The sequence below is a fragment of the Erpetoichthys calabaricus genome, chromosome 7 (assembly GCF_900747795.2).
Source record: "Erpetoichthys calabaricus chromosome 7, fErpCal1.3, whole genome shotgun sequence".
Classification (NCBI taxonomy): domain Eukaryota; kingdom Metazoa; phylum Chordata; class Cladistia; order Polypteriformes; family Polypteridae; genus Erpetoichthys; species Erpetoichthys calabaricus.
In genome coordinates, this window is record NC_041400.2 from 72,074,756 (window position 1) to 72,094,982 (window position 20,227).

General features: G+C 37.4%; 1 protein-coding gene across 2 annotated transcripts in view; it reads right to left on the minus strand.

The window, feature by feature from the left end:
• Nucleotides 1–2,833: 2,833 nt before the first annotated feature.
• The window catches only part of ubox5 (U-box domain containing 5), an 84,467-nt gene continuing 67,073 nt past the window's right edge, over nt 2,834–20,227 (minus strand). For both annotated transcript variants that reach the window (XM_051930095.1, XM_051930094.1), the window contains exons 4-5: nt 6,493–6,648; nt 2,834–3,910 (exon numbers count right to left, since the gene is read on the minus strand). In XM_051930095.1, the coding sequence (XP_051786055.1) occupies nt 3,702–3,910; nt 6,493–6,648 (365 nt within the window). In that variant the 3' untranslated portion in view covers nt 2,834–3,701. The remainder of the gene's footprint in view (nt 3,911–6,492; nt 6,649–20,227) is intronic.

The following is a 20,227-nucleotide window of genomic DNA, read 5'->3' on the forward strand; positions in this document are numbered from 1 at the left end:
CATCACCCACATATTAACATTATTTTGCACATTTGAATCCTTATCGGGCTATAAAATGAACTGGAGCAAATCTGCACTCCTCCCTATAGACTGTGCTTGTCAATCTCTCTCTTTTCCAACCCTTTATCTTTTGGTCAACTCTTTCAAATATCTGGGAATCACCATTACACCCTCCACTACCAATACTGTGCAGTCAAATTTCCACACCTTGTCTAATGAGGTTAAACAAGTCAATGCTCTCCTGGAATAATCTCTCTCCTTTCAGGCCTCTTTGTAGTACTAGGGTGTTGTACCGTGTTAGCCATTATGAATGTAGAGAAAAGCCAAGCAAAATGACACCTTTTATTGGCTAACTAAAAAGATTACAATATGCAAGCTTTCGAGGCAACTCAGGCCCCTTCTTCAGGCAAGATGTAAATGATCTTGCCTGAAGAAGTGGCCTGAGTTGCCTCGAAAGCTGGCTAACTAAAAAGATTACAATATGCAAGCTTTCGAGGCAACTCAGGCCCCTTCTTCAGGCAAGATGTAAATGATCTTGCCTGAAGAAGTGGCCTGAGTTGCCTCGAAAGCTTGCATATTGTAATCTTTTTAGTTAGCCAATAAAAGGTGTCATTTTGCTTGGCTTTTCTCTACAGGCCTCTTTGGCAATCATTAAAATTAATATTGCCCCTCACCTAAATTTTGTCAATTCAATGCTCCATTTAACCCCACGTTCCTCCCTAGGTCAGATCAGCGTACAGCTCATTTTTTTATGGAGAGCAAAAAAAAACCTGTTATCAAATATTACATTTTGATCTTTGTCAGATCAGGCGGAGGCATTTCTCTTCCCGATTTTGAATTGTATCAATGGGCATATGTCCTGCTTCTGAACTCCCTGTTGTTAAACCCTCCAGTCTCCCCTCCATCTTGGCTACTGATAGAAACAAACATTGTCCCCCTCATTTTTTGCAGCAGGTGCAATTCATTAGGTTTAAAATGAAAAGTGAGTAGATGGCTAATAATTTTTATAAAATGCATTGTGTGTTTCGGCATAACGTAGAAAAGCAACTTGACTCCATTCCGTACTGACACTCCATCACACCACTGTTCTGTAATAGTTCTCTAAACATTGGGGGTAACCCATCTCCTATCCACTTTATGCTCCAAGAGGTATCAGCACACATTGTCTATTTGTTTGATGAAACTGGACTTGGCTCTTTCCAGTTTCTGAAAGAGAAATATACTATACCTTCCTCCTCTTTCTTTTTCTTCTCACAGATTAAGTCTGTTCTCAGCACTTGTGGAATAAGTTCTGTGCTCGTTCCCAACCATCCATTATTTGATTAATTTTTCTTACCCTCATTTTCCACTAAACCTTTTGTACACCCACCTTTGAGATGCCATGAATACACCTATCCCAGTTACTCAGAAACGGATCATTGATCTGTCCCTGTCAACCTTATTATGTTGGAACAAAATTTTCAAAAACAAAAAAACTGTAGAAACTGTAATCATCAACACATCAATATAAAATTCTCCATAAAGTTTACCATTACCATAGAAAGTGTTTCCTGGCAGCTTTAGCTCCTCATCAAATCAGAAAACCAAATCTTCCTTAATGCACAAGAAGCCTTTCTCTACACTTTCTGGAACTGTGCTACTGTTGCTTTTCTTTGGGCCTCGGAGTGCAGAAGCTGCACTCTTCTACTTCTATACTTTACTATCTTATTACACTACTTTTGTCAGATTTCTCTATTGTCTCCCTTCTTTTCAGCATCAGCATATTATTCCACTAGTCACAATAGCAGCGAAAGGTATAATAGCTTCCCAATGGAAGAATCCTGATCATGTCTCTTTCTCTGTATGGAAGTTTAATTTTTCAAACTTGTTCTATTAGAACTGTCAGCCGCCTGGATCAATTGAGCATCTCCACGTGCTATCAGTAAGTGGGAAAACACTATCTCCTTGATCAAGTCGTGGTTGACCGCAAGTGCTTGAGACAATTTGGTATAATTTTGGCAGTTTTCTTTTTTTTGCCAGGATCGTGGGCCTCTGGGACTTGCCAGTGACCTGTGTGTGTTACAAACTGTAATTTTACTCAGCCCTCTTTATATAGCTCTGGGGTAGGAATCAGTGTGGGGTGTTTTTCTTTCAAATTTCTCTATGAAAATGCGGTTTAAACAATTTGTTATTGTCTTCTTATTTTCTGAATTCAAATAAAAAAAATCATCACCAAAAAGGAAGGATAAGCTAGGATAACAGGCAGCATAATTTTAAAAATGTCCTTCCTCTGTGCTACGCACCACCCACTTCGCGTCTCTGCCTCTCTTGTTGTGAAGAGGGGGGCTTAATGCACTCTAAGGAGATGTGGTTGCTCCTCCAAAACCCCCTCTTAAACGGTGATACAATGGGAAACAAATACATTTTTTTTTTTACCTCCTCTATGCTCGGTCAGCTGGCTAAATCGAGACGCGAAGTGGCTGGCGAGCAAGGGGGGAACCCCCTAGTGTGTGTGTGTGTGTGTGTGTGTATGTATATGTATATATATATATATATATATATATATATATATATATATATATATATATGAGGTTCATTTAGCATTCACGTTATTTCCCAAACATGCACAGAGTGTACATTAGTAGCTTTTTAATACTTGGCAGTAACTATTTTTGTTTAAAAATTATAAAGCTTTTGGCTTCACCATTTACACGGGGCTACAGAAAAAAGCTTCACATTGAGAACTGTAATGATGATTGCATAAAAAAAAGAAACAGTGATGCATTTGAAGCACATACTTTAACTGAGTAACAGTTTAAAATTTACATTAAAAAGGCAAACATGAATGCAAAAGTACTTTAATATTAATCCTTTTAATGATCAGTTCAAAGAAAATATGAAGATTTCACATAAATTAAAGATATATTAATCATTGATTTCGACATATGGAAACCAAACGTAACAACATACAGTGGTAACTTAACAAAAAATTAATCTGACGTGGATAATGCTTTTGCATCCATTTATTCATCACTAGAACATTCTGCACTGTTACATGTTAGCTTATTGATATCTGTCCAACAATGTGCTCTTATTTCATTTCTGAGAGAATGCAACGGTTTATAAAAAATGAAAGATTGCATCCATTGAAATGGAACTAGTCACATAAAAAAGGTTTTTCTAGACCTCTTTCTTGGGTAATACTTTTAGAAAATATGGCTCAGCTAATCACAATATATCCTTCACCATTAGCAGTGAACATGCATAGTTGTATGCAATATTTCAGCCAAAAGTTTAGGTATAAGGACATTATAAATCAACAGCCTAAAAGGATATAGGTGATAGACTAAGCAATGCAACATACTGTAGATTGAACAAATTGCCACCATTTGTCTGAACACTAGAATCATTACAGGTAAAAGAATTTCTGATTCTCTTTTACAGACTTAAGACTGCTTCTTGTGCTGGTGATGACTGTAAAAATACAGTACTATATTTAGTTGATATCTTAGTTATGTTTTCAATAAAGACAATTATGCATTTTAAGAAAAATCAAACACACTGTACATTTTACTTAAATAGTATTTGAGAAGTTTCATTGGTCATCTGACAGGCAGAAATCTCAGGTCAAAGTTCCTCTAAACATTTTATGTAATATCCGGTGGTTCAATTCACCATTCATTTATAATCACATGCTCAGAATAGCTTTTAAAAATGACCGACTAGAAATGGACACGAGTGACTTCCCCTCTAGGATAGATATGATTACAGGAAGGACACTGAACAGACTTATTTGAACAACTATTGGAAAGGCAAGTACGACACAGCAGATGGGAACAAGGGAGACAGAAACAAGAAGTTGATTTTGAGTAAAGAGAAAGATCCTGTGAACACAAACAGCAACAGGTCTGATGTAAGATGGTTCCACGATCTGCAAACAAGAAGAAAAAAGAAAAGTGGTTCATTTTGTCTATTTATGTTCTTAAATAATAATCTGAATACACATACAATTGTCATTAAAAATTATAGGCCTTATTTTGATAATCAGTAAGCACAAAGAACACATTGACAAGAAAAATGCATATCAACTTGCTTGTTCATAAACTGAACTTAACTTATAAACTGCTAAAGGTCACTTGAATAGAATGGTTAATTACACAGAAATTTCCTTCCACAAGATGCCATGCTGTAAATGGTATTTTCCAAGTTCAGAATGCATACCTCCGATGACAACAGGGTCGATGAGAGGCCTGGTCCTCCTAAAATCCACCACCAGTTCCTTGGTGGCACCATTTAACAAAGTCCTTGATTAGGTTCCTATACTCCTGAAGGCTGAAGAAGGGGCCTGAGTTGCCTCGAAAGCTTGCATATTGCATCTTTTTAGTTAGCCAATAAAAGGTGTCATTTTGCTTGACTTTTCACTACTAAAATATTTAAAAGAAAGATATACTGTATGGTTTGTGGACTTATTTAAACATGCGTCATACTATTGCCTGAAGCAAGCTAAAGGCTGCAGAGCTTTAGTAATTTTGAACAAACGCAGCTACATCCAGCATGACTGGTTTGGGGGTGAGTCAGTGATGGTCTGGGGAGGCACATCCCTGGAGGGTTGCACAGACCTCCACAGGCTATGCAATGATAAATTGATTGCGGTTAGATACTGGGATGAAATCCTCAGAGCCATTGTCAGAGTTTACACTAGTGCAGTGGGCTCTGGGTTCCTCCTGGTGCAGGACAATGTCCGGCATCATGTGGCCACAGTATGTGGGCAGTTTCTGGATGAACAAAGGCATTGATGCCATTGACTGGCTGGCTTGTTCCCCAGTCTTGAATCCATTTAAGAACCTTTGGAACGTTATGTATTGGTGCATCCGCTGTCTCATCAGCAACATGCCCAGACATTTTTGGGACAGCATACAGGTAAATGGGGGCCATGAGTAACATTATGAATAGCCATGATTAAATTCACCCAAGCTGGATCAGCCTGTGATTTCAATTTTTGACTTTGATTTTCAGTGTGATGTTGAATCTAGCCCTCAATGGGTTGGTGATTTTTGTGTCCATTGACCACTGTTACATCATTTTGTTCTCAATGAATTACATTGATAAAGATTTTCAACATGAATATTTCATTCATTGAGATCTGAAGCGTGATTTAAGTGGTTTTGAGCAGTGTATGTCTATTCTCTAACAGTTATAGATTGTATTTCTGTTTTAAATGCATTTTAAAAGTGGAATTGAGTCTGTCTCAAAAAATTTCTAAGTTGCTTCAGGGCTGAATGTCAAAATATTCAACCGCTCTATTCAACAGAGAAAACTTAAAAAATAATGGCTATACAAAAGATACAATTAATAAAATGGCGAATCTTCTAGACTGTGGTATACTTGTCACATATGCAAATAATGATTTCAAAAAGTAGGATATTTAATAGGGTCCTTGGCATGGGGAGATGGTTTTCTTTTGTGAGGTCTGCCCCCTGAGGCCTGCAAAAACCTAGAGGAATGTCTGTAGCAGTGCAGTTCATAAATAAACATTGAGAATTAACTAGCATATTTACAAGTGCTAGACCTTTTCCCTTCTTCCCTTTGACGTAAATTATTTTTATTTAAACACTTCGTTAAGCCAGATATGTGATAAGTTGTAAACTAGCATACTGTAAATATCAATGTGACTGTTGTCAGGAACGTAATTGAATAATTCAGTATTAGTGGCATCTAAATGATTGAATAAAATGATTTCCACAATTATTAAACATGTAATCTGAAATAAAAGCTCAGTAAATTGTAAAAATTGTAAAATGTACTTTTTAATAAAAAAAGAAAAAAAATGTTCCTAAGTTAAAATAAGAAGTTCATTTTCACAAAACTATACTTAAAAATATATCAAAAAGCATAAAAAGTATTTCAATTCACACAATCACAGACAGACCTACCCTCACCATACATCTTTCACTAAAATGAGCATTAAAAGATTTTTATTTCTTTGCATTATGTGATAAGTATTTAGGCAGAGAATTAGACATCAAATGTGTATTGTTATTTTTTTTTTTTTTGCTTCACACCAGAAGTCTCCTCTGTTTGTGACTTGTGATGTTTGGTTATCTACATTTTACAGCCTGTTTTAGAGTTATGTGTATCTTGGGCCAAGATCCATTAAGGCCACCCCGTACTTTAAACCTGATGTCTTCTGATCTTTGGCGATATTCTCCTGCTCTCGTTATCCTAACATTTCCCAAGGCTGTGGTGCTGTGGTTAGGCAAATGTTTCCTTCATTTGGTTACTCTTTAGCTACTGATACCCCTTTCTCAGATTCAGAAACTGGTGAAGTGTTACAGTGGAAAATGTGTGGGTATTGGGTTGTTTTCTCTGTACTGTATTGTATTTATGGTTTAATATGTTTGATAATTATTATTATAAAAAATGAATATTTCACAACAAATATAAGATTAACATTAGCAGCAGAAACTAAAACAAAATTTAAAACAGACAAAACTTGAACATGTAAAACCATACCTGAAAGATTCTGGCTACATCTGCCGGTAGATTCAAACCTTGTTTGATCTACATTGCTCTTTTTCAGATGTGCAGTGAATGATGGGAAGGTACGTAAAGCAGAGGCCAAAGCTGTGTCTAAACTGTCAGACAGTCTCTGCATATGAGTGGAAGAATCTAGAAAGCCAAAAAAAAAAGAAACACAGAATGTTGTATTTGGTTGAAACTACATCCCTGCTTGAGTTACTTTATATAGGAAGTACATCTTGTTTAACTATGCTCATACATATAAATATATACGTAAATATACATACATTTATACATATGCATGCATACATACTGTACATACACACACACACACACACACTCGCTGGCCATTTTATTAGGTTCACATTGCTAGTACCAGGTTGGACCCTCTTTTGACTTCAGAACTGCTGTAATTCTTCATGGCATAGATTCAGCAAGGTACTGGAAACATGCTTCAGGCATTTTGGTCCATATTGACATAGCATCACGCAGTTGCTGCAGATTTGGTCTGTTGCATAACCATGAATCGAATCTGCCATTCCACAATATCTCAAAGGTGCTCTACTGGATTGAGATCTGGCAACTGTGAATGCCGTTTGAGCACAGTGAACTCATTGTCATGTTCAATAAACCAATTTGAGATAATTTGAGCTTTGTGACATGATGCGTTACCCTGCTGGAAGTAGCCATCAGAAGCTAGGAACACTGCTGTTATAAAGGGATGGACATGGTCAGCAACAAAACTCAGGTAGGCTGTGGCATTTAAATGATGCTCAGTTGGTACTAATGGACCCAAAGTGTGTCAAGAAAATATGCCCCACATTAATATGATACAAGGCAGGATGAATCCATGGTTTCATGTTGTTGATGCCAATTTCTGGCCCTAACATCCGAAGGTGGCAGGAGAAATCAAGACTCATCAGACCAGACAATGTTTTTCCAATCTTCTGTTGTCCAATGTGGGTGAGCCTGTGTAAGCTGTAGCCTCAGTTGCCTATTCTTAGCTGACAGGAGTGGCACTCAGTGTGGTCTCCTGCTGCTGTAGCCCATCTGCTTCAAGGTTTGTGCTGTGCATTCAGAGATGCTCTTCTGTATACCTTGGTTGTATCGATTGGTTATTTGAGTTACTATTGCCTTTCTTTCAGCTTGAACCAGTCTGGACAATCTCCAGTGATCTCTGGCATCAACAAGGCATTTTTGCCAAGACAACTGCCACTCACTGGATATTTTCCCTTTTTCAGACCATACTCTGTAAACTCTAGAGATGGTTGTGCGTGAAAATCCCAGTAGATCAGCAGTTTCTGAAACACTCAGACCAGCCCTTATTTCGAAACCAATAATAATGCCACGTTGAAAGTCACTTAAATCACCTTTCTTCCCCATTCTGATGCTTAATTTGAACTTCAGCAGATTATCTTGACAATGTCCACATGCCTAAATGCACTGAGTTGCTGCCATGTGATTGGCTGATTAGATATTTGCATTAATGAGCAGTTGAACATGTTACCTAATAAAGTGGCTGGTGAGTGTGTATATATACAAATACATATGTACACATACACACAAACACACAGTGGTTCCTTGTTTTTCAAATTTAATTAAATTAATTTCAGGAAGCTGTTCAAACTCTTACTAAAAATAATGAAAAGTGAATGAATCCATTCCCAGACCCTAAACAATACCAATTTTGATAAACTTAAATAGCAAAATCAAAATAATTTAAGGTAAAAATTACACAATTAATGCACTATATGATAAATTAAAACATTAAAACAATAAATAAAATATATAAATACTGTAAAATAAAATAAAAATTGGATTTACTGTACCTTAGTGATTTGTGGCCATGTCCCATGAGGCTGGTGGAGAGGAAGAGAAAGGTTGCTGTTTGGAAGGGGAGTTACCTACCATAAACACACCAAATAACTGTACTTCTGGTGTTCTCTCTCCCTTCTGCCTCTTGGCATTACTGGTTGAGGGCCGCCAGATCCACCACACATGAACTGCTTTCATGATTTGTGATAAGGTCCTTTTAAACCTCAATCATTGATAAATTCAACATTATTTTTGAAAGCCATTCAGGGGACTGGTGTATAGCTGCTATTTTTATGCTTTTGTTTAAAATATGTTAACTATTTTGCTGTTTACCAAAAAATATGTTTAATTTGAAATAAAACGTTAATCCTTACGCCTTAGTTTAATGCTCTGTTTTAACCAGGAGTACAGATATGTAGCCTCCTACATCTTCTTTATCCCTTCCAGACAACATCCTGCTTCACTGACAGATGAGTAGTCATGGGAAAATGAAGCTTTATGCAGCACTTGCTGTATTTTCAGACTCCACTAAATATACAGGTTACATAGCATTAGAGATAAAGACAGGAAGGTCACACACTGAAAAGGTTTTAAGAGTAATTTTGAATTTTTTAAATTATTTTTTATTTCTATGCAGCAGATGCATTCACCTTCCAAGATCATCCCAAACATTGTAGAATGATTTATTCTTTGAAAATAGAGCTATTCAGGTCATCTGGCGAAAATTCCAGAATTTTTTAATATCACAGAAAAAAAATATTTCAATGCCATTTTTTTTCCGGTATTACGCAGCCCTACTGCTGACTGTGATAAGTTAAAGTAAAACACAATTTAGTGTTTATTGTCTTTATGAACTGGTTATGGCTTTTGGGGCAAAGCCATAATAAAAAATTTAAAAAATGAAAAAAAAAAAAAAAAAAAAAAAAAACACTAAAAGGGAGAGAGGGAAACTTGAAGATATAATTGACAAAAATATGAAAAAAATGCTTGAGTGAATAATGATCTAATAATAATAAAGTACTACACTTCCTCAGGTGAACATATGACTGGCTATAAACTCAAAAATAAATTCTTGAGTGAATGAAGTAAAAAAACAACTGAAGCCCACTTTAGTTCACCTACCTTGGTATCATGGTGTGATATATACTGTCTGTAGTGTGCATTACAAGGTCAGGTTTGCAGTTGGCTGTACTTTTTACTTGAGTGTACATAGTTAAATAAACCTTAAATAAACTTACAAATTGTTAAAGTTCTTGCTGGTTGCTGTTTTTAGTTTCCCACTTTCTCAGAGGTAGACTGTTGTTTCTATATACTAGGCCTGTTTTAGTTTGTATATTGCTTTTCATCTAAACCCTCCAAAATACTAATGATACAAGATTGCAGATCAAAGCCTTACATTCAAATCTGAATAAAGCTAACACAAGAGAAATTATATTTACACCCAAAATTCCCATTATTCCTACAAATTAACAATTTTATTACAAAAAAAAAAAACAGCTTTCTGTAAAATTGCATTTTGCAATGACCATCAATAAAAGCCAATGTCAGTCATTTGGAAAAACAGGAATATTTTACTCTAGGCAATTGTATGTACTGTAGCATGTTCAAGAGTAAGAAGCTACTTCAAGCTCAGAAGGCGTACATGCATGCATCATGGCTGCCGCATGTTCCCAGTGTTCATTTGACGCGTCCTCTGAGCATGTCCTCAGACATGAATGCAACGCGTGCATGAGTTGCAGTACCAGCAAAAAATCGGGAGGGGGCGGCGCAGTGGGATCAAGTCAAACGTGACATCAGAGTCTCTGTTTACTATCTACATATGACAGAAAGCCGCTTTGCAGATCCTACAGGATTGATGTGCGTGCTTCAATATTTGACGAATGGTTCGATGTGGTGAAACAAAATGCCAACATACAAATGCATTCGTGGTGCTTTTATATTCAAGCATCGCATATTCCCCAGTGTAATGACACTATCCATTTTAAAGATCTCACATACCATCTTCTGTGCTGTCTTTTTTTTTTTTTTTTTTTGCACCTTCACAACAGCATCAGAACGTACGGCAACGAATTTGACCCCACAAAGAAAAAAAAAAATAGGGACATAGTGAAAATGTCTATTTTGTGATTAAAGTGGAAATTTCAGCTTAATCTCCAAATTTCCACATTAATTTAGTAGTTTATTTTATCATTAAAGTAGACCAGTATAAATGTCATCTTAAAACCGACCCAGTTGTTAATCGCTACGTGCATCTGGGGCACCTTCCTGATCTCACAGGAGCGGCAAGCAACAATCGCCACACAGAACACATTAAATTTATGATTTTCCAGCTCTCTGCACATTTAGAATCCTTAGATTTATACTTGATATCACTTTCACGATGAAATGTATTAAAGCATGTATGTTACATTTTACAGACAATTTGTTAACTTCACTTAAATAATGAATACTGTTAATAATTACATAGTTAGGTCCATAAATATTTGGACAGTGACAACTTTTTTCTAATTTTGGTTCTGTACATTACCACAATGAATTTTAAATTAAACAACTCAGATGCAGTTGAAGTGCAGACTTTCAGCTTTAATTCAGTGTGGTGAACAAAACGATTGCATAAAAATGTGAGGCAACTAAAGCATTTTTTTTAACACAATCCCTTCATTTCAGGGGCTCAAAAGTAATTGGACAAATTAAATAACTGGAAATAAAATGTTCATTTCTAATACTTGGTTGAAAACCCTTTGCTGGCAATGACAGCCTGAAGTCTTGAACTCATGGACATCACCAGATGCTGGGTTTCCTCCTTGATTGATTGATTGATTGATTGATTGATTGAGATAGATAGATAGATAGATAGATAGATAGATAGATAGATAGATAGATAGATAGATAGATAGATAGATAGATAGATAGATAGATAGATACTTTATTAATCCCAATGGGAAATTCACATTCTTCAGCAGCAGCATACTGATACAATAAATAATATTAAATTAAAAAATGATAACAATGCAGGTGAAAAACAGAAAAACAGACAATAACTATGTATAATGTTGAATGTTAACGTTTACCCCTCTGGGTGGAATTAAAGAGTCGCATAGTTTGGGGGAGAAACGATCTCCTCAATCTGTCAGTGGAGCAGGACAGTGACAGCAGTCTGTCGCTGAAGCTGCTCTTCTGTCTGGAGATGATACTATTAAGTGGATGCAGTGGATTCTCCATAATTGATAGGAGCCTGCTGAGCGCCCTTCGCTCTGCCACAGATGTTAAACTGTCCAGCTCCATGCCAACAATAGAGCTTGCCTTCCTCACCAGTTTGTCCAGACGTGAGGCGTCTTTCCTCTTAATGCTGCCTCCCCAGCACACCACTGCGTAGAAGAGGGCGCTCGCCACAACTGTCTGATAGAACATCTGCAGCATCTTATTGCAGATGTTGAAGGACGCCAGCCTTCTAAGGTAGTATAACCGGCTCTGTCCTTTTTTTAATGCTCTGCCAGGCCTTTACTGCAGCGGCTTTCAGTTGCTGTTTGTTTGTGGGCCTTTCTGTCTGAAGTTTAGTCTTCAACAAGTGAAATGCATGCTCAATTGGGTTAAGATCAGGTGACTGACTTGGCCATTCAAGAATTTTCCACTTCTTTGCTTTAATAAACTCCTGGGTTGCTTTGGCTGTATGTTTTGGGTCATTGTCCATCTGTATCATAAAACGCAGCGCAACCAATTTGACTGCTTCATTCGGCTGCTTCTGTCCTGTGTCACATCATCAATAAACACTAGTGTCCCAGTGCAACTGGCAGCCATGCACGCCCAAGCCATCACACTGCCTCCACCGTGTTTTACACATGATGTGGTATGCTTTGGATAATGAGCTGTTCCACGCCTTCTCCATACTTTTTCTTGCCATCATTCTGGCAGAGGTTGATCTTGGTTTCATCTGTCCAAAGAATGTTTTTCCAGAACTGTGCTGGCTTTTTTTAGATGTTCTTTAGCAAAGTCCAATCTAGCCTTTCTATTCTTGAGGCTTATGAGTGGCTTGCACCTTGCAGTGCACCCTCTGTATTTACTTTCATGCAGTCTTCTCTTTATGGTAGACTTGGATATCGTTATGCCTACCCCCTGGAGAGTGTTGTTCACTTGGTTGGCTGTTGTGAAGGGGTTTCTCTTCACCATGGAAATGATTCTGCAATCATCCACCACTGTTGTCTTCCGTGGACGTCCAGGTCTTTTTGCGTTGCTGAGTTCACCAGTGCTTGCTTTCGTTCTCAGGATGTACCAAACTGTAGATTTTGCCACTCATAATATTGTAGCAATTTCTCGGATGGGTTTTTTCTGTTTTTGCAGCTTAAGGATGGCTTCTTTCACCTGCATGGAGAGCTCCTTTGACCGCATGTTGTCTGTTCAGAGCAAAATCTTCAACATGTAAGCACCACACCTCAAATCAACTCCAGGCCTTTTATCTGCTTAATTGATAATGACATAACGACAGACTTGCCCACACCTGCCCATGAAAAAGCTTTTTAATCAATTGTCCAATTACTTTTGAGCCCCTGAAATGAAGGGATTATTTTAAAAAATGCTTTAATTGCCTCACATTTTTATGCAATCATTTTGTTCACCCCACTGAATTAAAGCTGAAAGTCTGTACTTCAACTGCATCGGAGTTGTTTCATTTAAAATTCATTGTGGTAATGTACAGAACCAAAATTAGAAAAAAGTTGTCTCTGTCCAAATATTTATGGACCTAACTGTATGTGGGGGTGGCACAGTTGAGGAGAGGTAGCACTGCTGCCTCACAGGGAGTCACGTCCCTGTTGTTCCCTGCCTGGAGTTTGCATGTTTTCATAGTGGGTTTCTACAGAGTACTCTGGTTTCCTTCCAAAGACATGAAGGTTTGTAGATTTCGTTATACTAAAATTACGCTAGTGTGTGTTTGTGTGTGTGCTTGTATTCACCTTGCGATGAGCTGATGCCCAATCCAAAGACTGCTTCTGCCTTGCACCCGATGCTTGCTGGAATGGGCGCATCCCTGGATTGATGGATGTAATGTTTAAACAACCATCCTTTTCAGTGATATTGTGGCAAGGTGTCCTCGGAATTTAATGGATGTTTCAGGCAATTCACAACACAAGGAAGCTGAACGTTTTCTCACCGTGATGATATCTCGCACTGCCACCTGGTGGTATCTTCCAGATTTCCGTAAAGAACGTGTGCAAATATAAACAGTACACCACTTGCATAGTAGTAGCATCCCGCTGGAGCACGCAAAAGGTTATCCTTTAAAAATTAAATCTGCAACACAAGCGAGTATACAGAAAGAAGACTGAATTCTTTCTTAATCTAATGTACTCACTGCCGAGCTGTGCATTATACCAGACCAGATTTTGCTGTTTACATAGCAGGAGCAACAAAGGCAACAGAAAGAAAACAAATCTAGCTTATTGATCAAGACAGTCAGACAACCCTCAAAAATTACATTTAAAACCCAAGAACATAAAGACAAGATCAAAAACCAAAACATATAAGCAAAATTGAAAAACAAAATCTAAAACTACAAGCAAAACTGAACAGAAAATATTTGGGGCTTGATGCAACACGTGACTGACAGTTAACAGAGGTATGAAAGTATGCAAGATTACCTACAAGCATTTCTTTTAAGATGCCCCTAAATTATTTAAATGTATCAATATTTAGAAATAAAAGGTGATTCTCTAAACTTTATAACTTATATTTTACTGCAAAAAAAAAAAAAAAAAAACTCTGTGCAGAAGGAATCATATAACTTATGCCTTTCATAATGAACATTTAAAGGATTTGGGCAAATAGTTACATACATTTTTCTAGATGATTTTTCGTATTACATACAATTGGTTCTTTTTCATTTTTAAAATACAAACATTGTTTAATACTGTTCTGTCTTTTCAGTATTAATTCTATTTTTATTAACATTAGCATTTCTTTGATGTTAATTTCCAAACAAATGTCCTTTTTATTCCTCTCTTTCCTTAATAAGACTAAGGTTCAGCAACAACTTTTGAAATCAAAAGTATCAATATGTTGTGGCGAGTGGCTTGGGGCAGTACCCAGCCAGGATGCCCGGAAGGACCGTACCGAAGGAGGGATTACGCCTCCTCTGGACCACGAGGGGGCGACTGTCCTGGTGACTATGGGGACCACGGGAAAGGAGCATGGAAGCTCAACCCTGTAGGGGCCCATGGTCACCGCCAGGGGGTGCCCAAATGCCTGGAGAGCCCTGGGGGACGAAGACCAGGGACACCCAGAGTGCTTCCAGGTGCACAGCCAGCACTTCCACCACACCAGGGAGTGTCGGCAGAATTTCATTGGAAGGAACCTGGAGCACGTCCGAGTAAATATTAAAGGGGCCACCTCCCTCCATTCCAGGGCTGGAGTCGGGTGGAAGAGGACGGAGCTCGGAGGACAGGAGTGGAGGCGGTCAAGAAGAGTAAAGGCATTGAGAGAGGCCAGGACTTGAAGGGTGCTTGGTACGGGAGTACTGGGTTGTGAGCACTGTAAAAATATGAATAAACGTGTGTTGGTGGTTGAACCTTTGGTGTCCACCTGTCTGTGTCCGGGCCAGCTACCACAAAGTATACAAGTATACAACTGGCACTGAACACAACTGCACCATTTAGGATGCTACCTCTTGCCACATACAAAGAAAATGAATTGAGTGAACAGAGACTTCTGACTTCTTTAAAAATGGAGCTTTGCAAAAATAAATATGTTTATGCAAAAACAATGTGGGTGTGGACTTTTCCAATACTTGTCAATTTGCCAAAAGTGAAAGCATGCAGGAAACATTCACAGCTGTAAAGTTATAATAAACCAAAAGGTTTATTGTTATTTTAGCTCATTTCTTTTAAAGTATATCTTTACATATAATATTACTGTTTTTTTATTCTTCTTGCTTGTATTATGTGTTGTAGCATTAGTCCGTATCTCAGAAAAGTAGTGTCATTTTGCTTTTGTATCCAGTTGGAGAGGCACTCGTAATTTCATTGTAAATTATTTTACAATGACAATAAAAGCTTTCTATTCCATTTTGCCACTACTGCTGGCTTTAACACCTATACAATCTTCTTAGAATTTGTAAACCACCAGGAAATTGTTCAGTACTCTGTGATCTGTTCTTGTGCTTTAAAATGGAACTTTGGAGAGAATGCACAAAACATCATTTATTAACATTTCTTCACATAAATGTGAATAAAGCACCTATCGTACATTGTGTCCATGCTGCACTGCCATGTTTAAATTTTCTGTTCTTTCTAAACACAAAAGTGCCAATAATTAATGGTTGATGAGACCACCCTTTAATGCATGTGCTAGGTATACTGGCTAATTCGTGGATGGTAAACACATAAATAACCTTACAACTTAAGTCATTTGTGAATCTTTCACAACAACAACAGACTTTCTGACTAGTCAACAAATTTGGTTAAATTGTTTGCTTCACCATGTTCAATCCCTTTGAAGCCCAAAAACTGCCAAATTGGCAAGCCTGATTAGGCATCAATTCATCCATTTGTGCTCTTGTAAATTAAATTAAGAACTTTCATATTTTTTTTCATAGTGCACGGCTATTAACTGTGAGGACATACCATGGCCAAATTGAAAACTGTAGGAATTGCAGAACAGGAATGTTGGCTTACGTTAGAAACACTGATGTGCCATTCTCAGTGATAAGTTGTCAGTTAGCGATGTTTAAGGGGACAACTGATCGATCTAACAATTTTACACATTATCAACCCCAGAAAGCACAGCAACCCTGCACTCCTGATCTTAATCTTTCAGACAATAATCAGAACTCACAAACATATTTGAGGATGTGCATATAGATTGCCTGGTAAATCAACACTGCCATCTGTAGATTAAGCTCCCACTTAACCCACTACAGAACCTTCTAAGGAAGTCAGTCACACAGGTACAACACCACTTCTGCCACTGCCATCTACAAGGAAAGTGTATCTACCCAATTTAGGAATTTCTCAAAGTGCTCCTTGCAAGGTCTGATTAAGGAGGATGAGGGTCCCTGGGCTAGAGACATTTTTGGGGTTCTATATACACACAATATTATCAGTGCTATACATATCAACTTCAAAGTCTCAGAATCACACAAAGTAAAGTAAATGACTGCTACATAGTCTTAGCATTACAGTGAATGGCATATATTTGAAGAACAGAAAAAAAATATGGGCGTACACTAAAATTATGAGAGACACATTGCATCAAAGCTTATGTATTTAATCAGTCATTTCTGCACAGATGACAATTAACCATCACAAACCAAGGTTTGAAAAGTCTATAGAACCCTATTGCAAAGGCAGTACAAAAAATACTGCATACTATAGGCCATTGGGTATACTGACACAGACAAATGCCTGCTTTTCTGAATGGTACATTTCTTTATTTCTTTGCAGCAAAGTCATTGATCTGATCACTAACATTTAAGTTTCCAAACCAGATCATTCTTAATTTACATCAAATGATTCAGTCATTGCTTTCCTATTGTGGATTTCAACCTATTTTTCACTAGCCTTAGCTTGTGTTTATAAGATGTTCCTGACACTTGATTACTCAAAAAAGACATAATATAAATTCCCAAGTATAAGGTTCACATGCTCCATGAAATGAAAAAAGTAATGTTACTTCTTCATATGTTTAACTGAATATACTATAAATGCATGGTAACATAGCATCAGTTACTACATGCATAGCCAGAGCAGTAAATCTCTGAAAATCTTCACATTAAGCACCCCAATATAGAGTTGAGAACACATGCATCCATCTGGCCGGACTTTATGTTGCGTGTTCTTTAATCCTGCTTGTAAGGCGCAGTAGATGATCTGTGGACTCCAAGAGCCTTAACTTACAGCAGGCAATTTCAATTGGGTGTCCACTCAAAATTCAGTAATTCAAAGTCAATATAATGATTACAAATACACTCAAATTTTATGTATGAAATTAAACATTCATATTTTCTTCTTACTCTTTTTGGCATACTTCACATAATACTGTACCATCTCTTAGAGAATAAGGCATTTACATGCATAGTTTATTAAGTGAAATGCTTAAATATTAACAAAATATTAACATTTATACAGTAACAAGCACTACTGCCTCAAAGCTCTAGCTCAGGGGTGTCGAACTCCGGGCCTGGAGGGCCACAGTGGCTGCAGGTTTTAATTCTAACGCTTTTCCTAACCAGTGATCAGTTTTCACTGCTAATTAACTCCTTTACCCTTCATTTTAATAGGCCTGCTTTTAAGGATTTAGTCCTCTGAATTGATTAATTTCTTCATTAAATGACAGCCAAATGTGAATGAGATGTGAAACCAGCCAAGCTAAACTGGGATTTTAAACTTCAACCAGTTTCACTCCAATCAATCTCTTAACGAGAAGCTGATTCTTGTTGTTAATTACAGCCATTATTTAATTCCATGGCTTGTTGCTGCTCTCATTCTGCTACAGCAGATATTTCCAAAACTGTTGAATTTTCTGTTTTTTCTAAGAACACCATTAAAATGTTGTGGTGACCTGAGAGATCAACCTTACCAAGACCTTCACCTTTCCAAATATTGTGTGATGGGCACAGGTGAGCTGCTCATATTTCGGCTCGTTTTGTGTCTCATTATTTTTTGGCTGCTAATTAAGGAAAAAGAAACAAACTAAGGGGCCTGAGTCAAGTGAATTAAAACGTAGGCAAATGAAGTTAATTATCAGCAAAAACTGGTCACTAATGAAGATGGTTAGAATGAAAACCTGAAGCCACTGTGGCCCTCCACGCCCGGAGTTCGACACCCATGCTCTCGGTGAATCAGAGTTGAATTCCATCCAAACAAACCTCTTAAAAGATGATGAATGTCTTCATGCCTATGTGAATCTTCTTCACAAATTCAAAAGACATGCAGCTTAGGATTGGTTGGAAATTTTATTAGAATTGAACACATATGTGTCTGTGCTCACCAGGGGCCTCATGCATAACGCTGTGCGTAGAATTCGCACTATAACATGACGCAAACACAAAAGCGTAAATGTACTTGCGCACAAAAAAATCCAGATGCAGGAATCTGTGCGTTCGCCAGCTTCCACGTTCTTCTGCCACATAAATCCCGATCAGCGTTAAAAGTAACGCACGTGCGCACGCCTGCTGTCCCGCCCCAACTCCTCCCAGAATTAAGCCTCTTTGAATATGCAAATCAATATAAATAGCCCTTAAGCTTAGCCTTCTGTGAAAAGACAATGGGAAAAGCATGGGGGAAAATATAAGAATTTCAGCGAATACCAAGTGGAGGCAAAGAAAAACGTACTATTTGTTGGTTTAAACAGTGGTATAATCAACAAAAGGAAGTTGATCGAGTGACAGAGTGTAGGAGAAACTCGAAAGCTCAAGTTCAGAAAGTCACACAGTGCCGAAATAAAAAAAGAAGTTGTCACATATCAAAGTCACCATGAAAAGGCGAGTCGTAGCCCACCATCCAAGTGTCATATGAAAGCTTATTAGGGTGCAGACAAAAAAAAAAAAATAGGCACACAGTTGGAAAAAAGCACGAAATGTCAACTTTAATCTCAAAATTTCCACTTAAATCATGTAGTTTATTTTGCCATTAAAGTAGAACATCATAAATGTCATCTTAAAATCATTTAATTTACTAGTTTCTCAAATACCATTGTAACTAAAGTAGCACGTTAAATGCTTTGTTCTGTATTTGATCTTCTATGTGCTCTATGTGTGTGAATCACTACCTGCTTCTTAAACGGGCTTTCTCTTTCTCCGACAGGACACAGAATCCATTACATTCGTGATATTACAGCTCTCTGAATAATTAAAATATTGAGATGTATACGGGATATCTTTTTCATGATGATAGGAATGAAAGCATGTTATTAAACATGGAAACGCTGTGGCACAGTGCTTGTTCATGTCTCACGCAAGATGCTTGCTGCGCCATGCGCAACCTTCAATGAAATAATTTATTGCAGCAGTGCTGTCTCTTTCAAACATACTAACCTCCAATTCTTGTCCTTACTTTTCTTTCTCCAAATACCCAATCGCCACATAATCAGCTCTGTAATAGACGTTAAGCCATCTGTAAGCTTAGAACGACGATTCTTCAAAACGTTCAAGGAACATTGAAATATCTTCATAGTACGTGTTTAATTATTCTATCTATCCTACCAGTGTACGCCAGCCCAGCAAGAATAAAGCACAAGATATAGAATAATTTGTGAACTAGCCAGCGCTGAGGCACTGTGTCCTCACATGTTTGATTATTAACAATATAGATTACTAGCAAAATACCCGCGCTTCGCAGCGGAGAAGTAGTGTGTTAAAAGAGGTTATGAAAAAAAAAAAACAGGAAACATTTTAAAAAATAACGTAACATGATTGTCAATGTAATTGTGTTGTCATTGTTATGAGTGTTGCTGTCTTTTATATATATAATACGCACACACACACACATAAACATATATATACATATATATATACATATCTACATATACACATATGTACATATACATACGTATATACACATCCACATAAACATATATATACATATACAAATTTACATATCTACATATATATATATATATAGACATAGATATATACATACATACATTCACATAAATTGCGCGTCCCGTTTTGAATCAATACTGGACGGGATTTATCCCGCATTTTTTTTTTAAAGCAGCGTCTCATGCAAATCATCCCACACGCATTTTATGAAGATGCCTCCTTTCCTACTTTTGATTGGGTAATACTTGATGTCATCGTTAGTTTGATTGGTGTTTTTAACTGTCCAGTGAGGAGGGCGTGTCTTTTAAGTACAGTCTGCAAAGTGTTAGCACTGAGATGTGGCGTCAGCGCCATAGTTGAAGCCCCTAACGTTGCAGTCAGCAA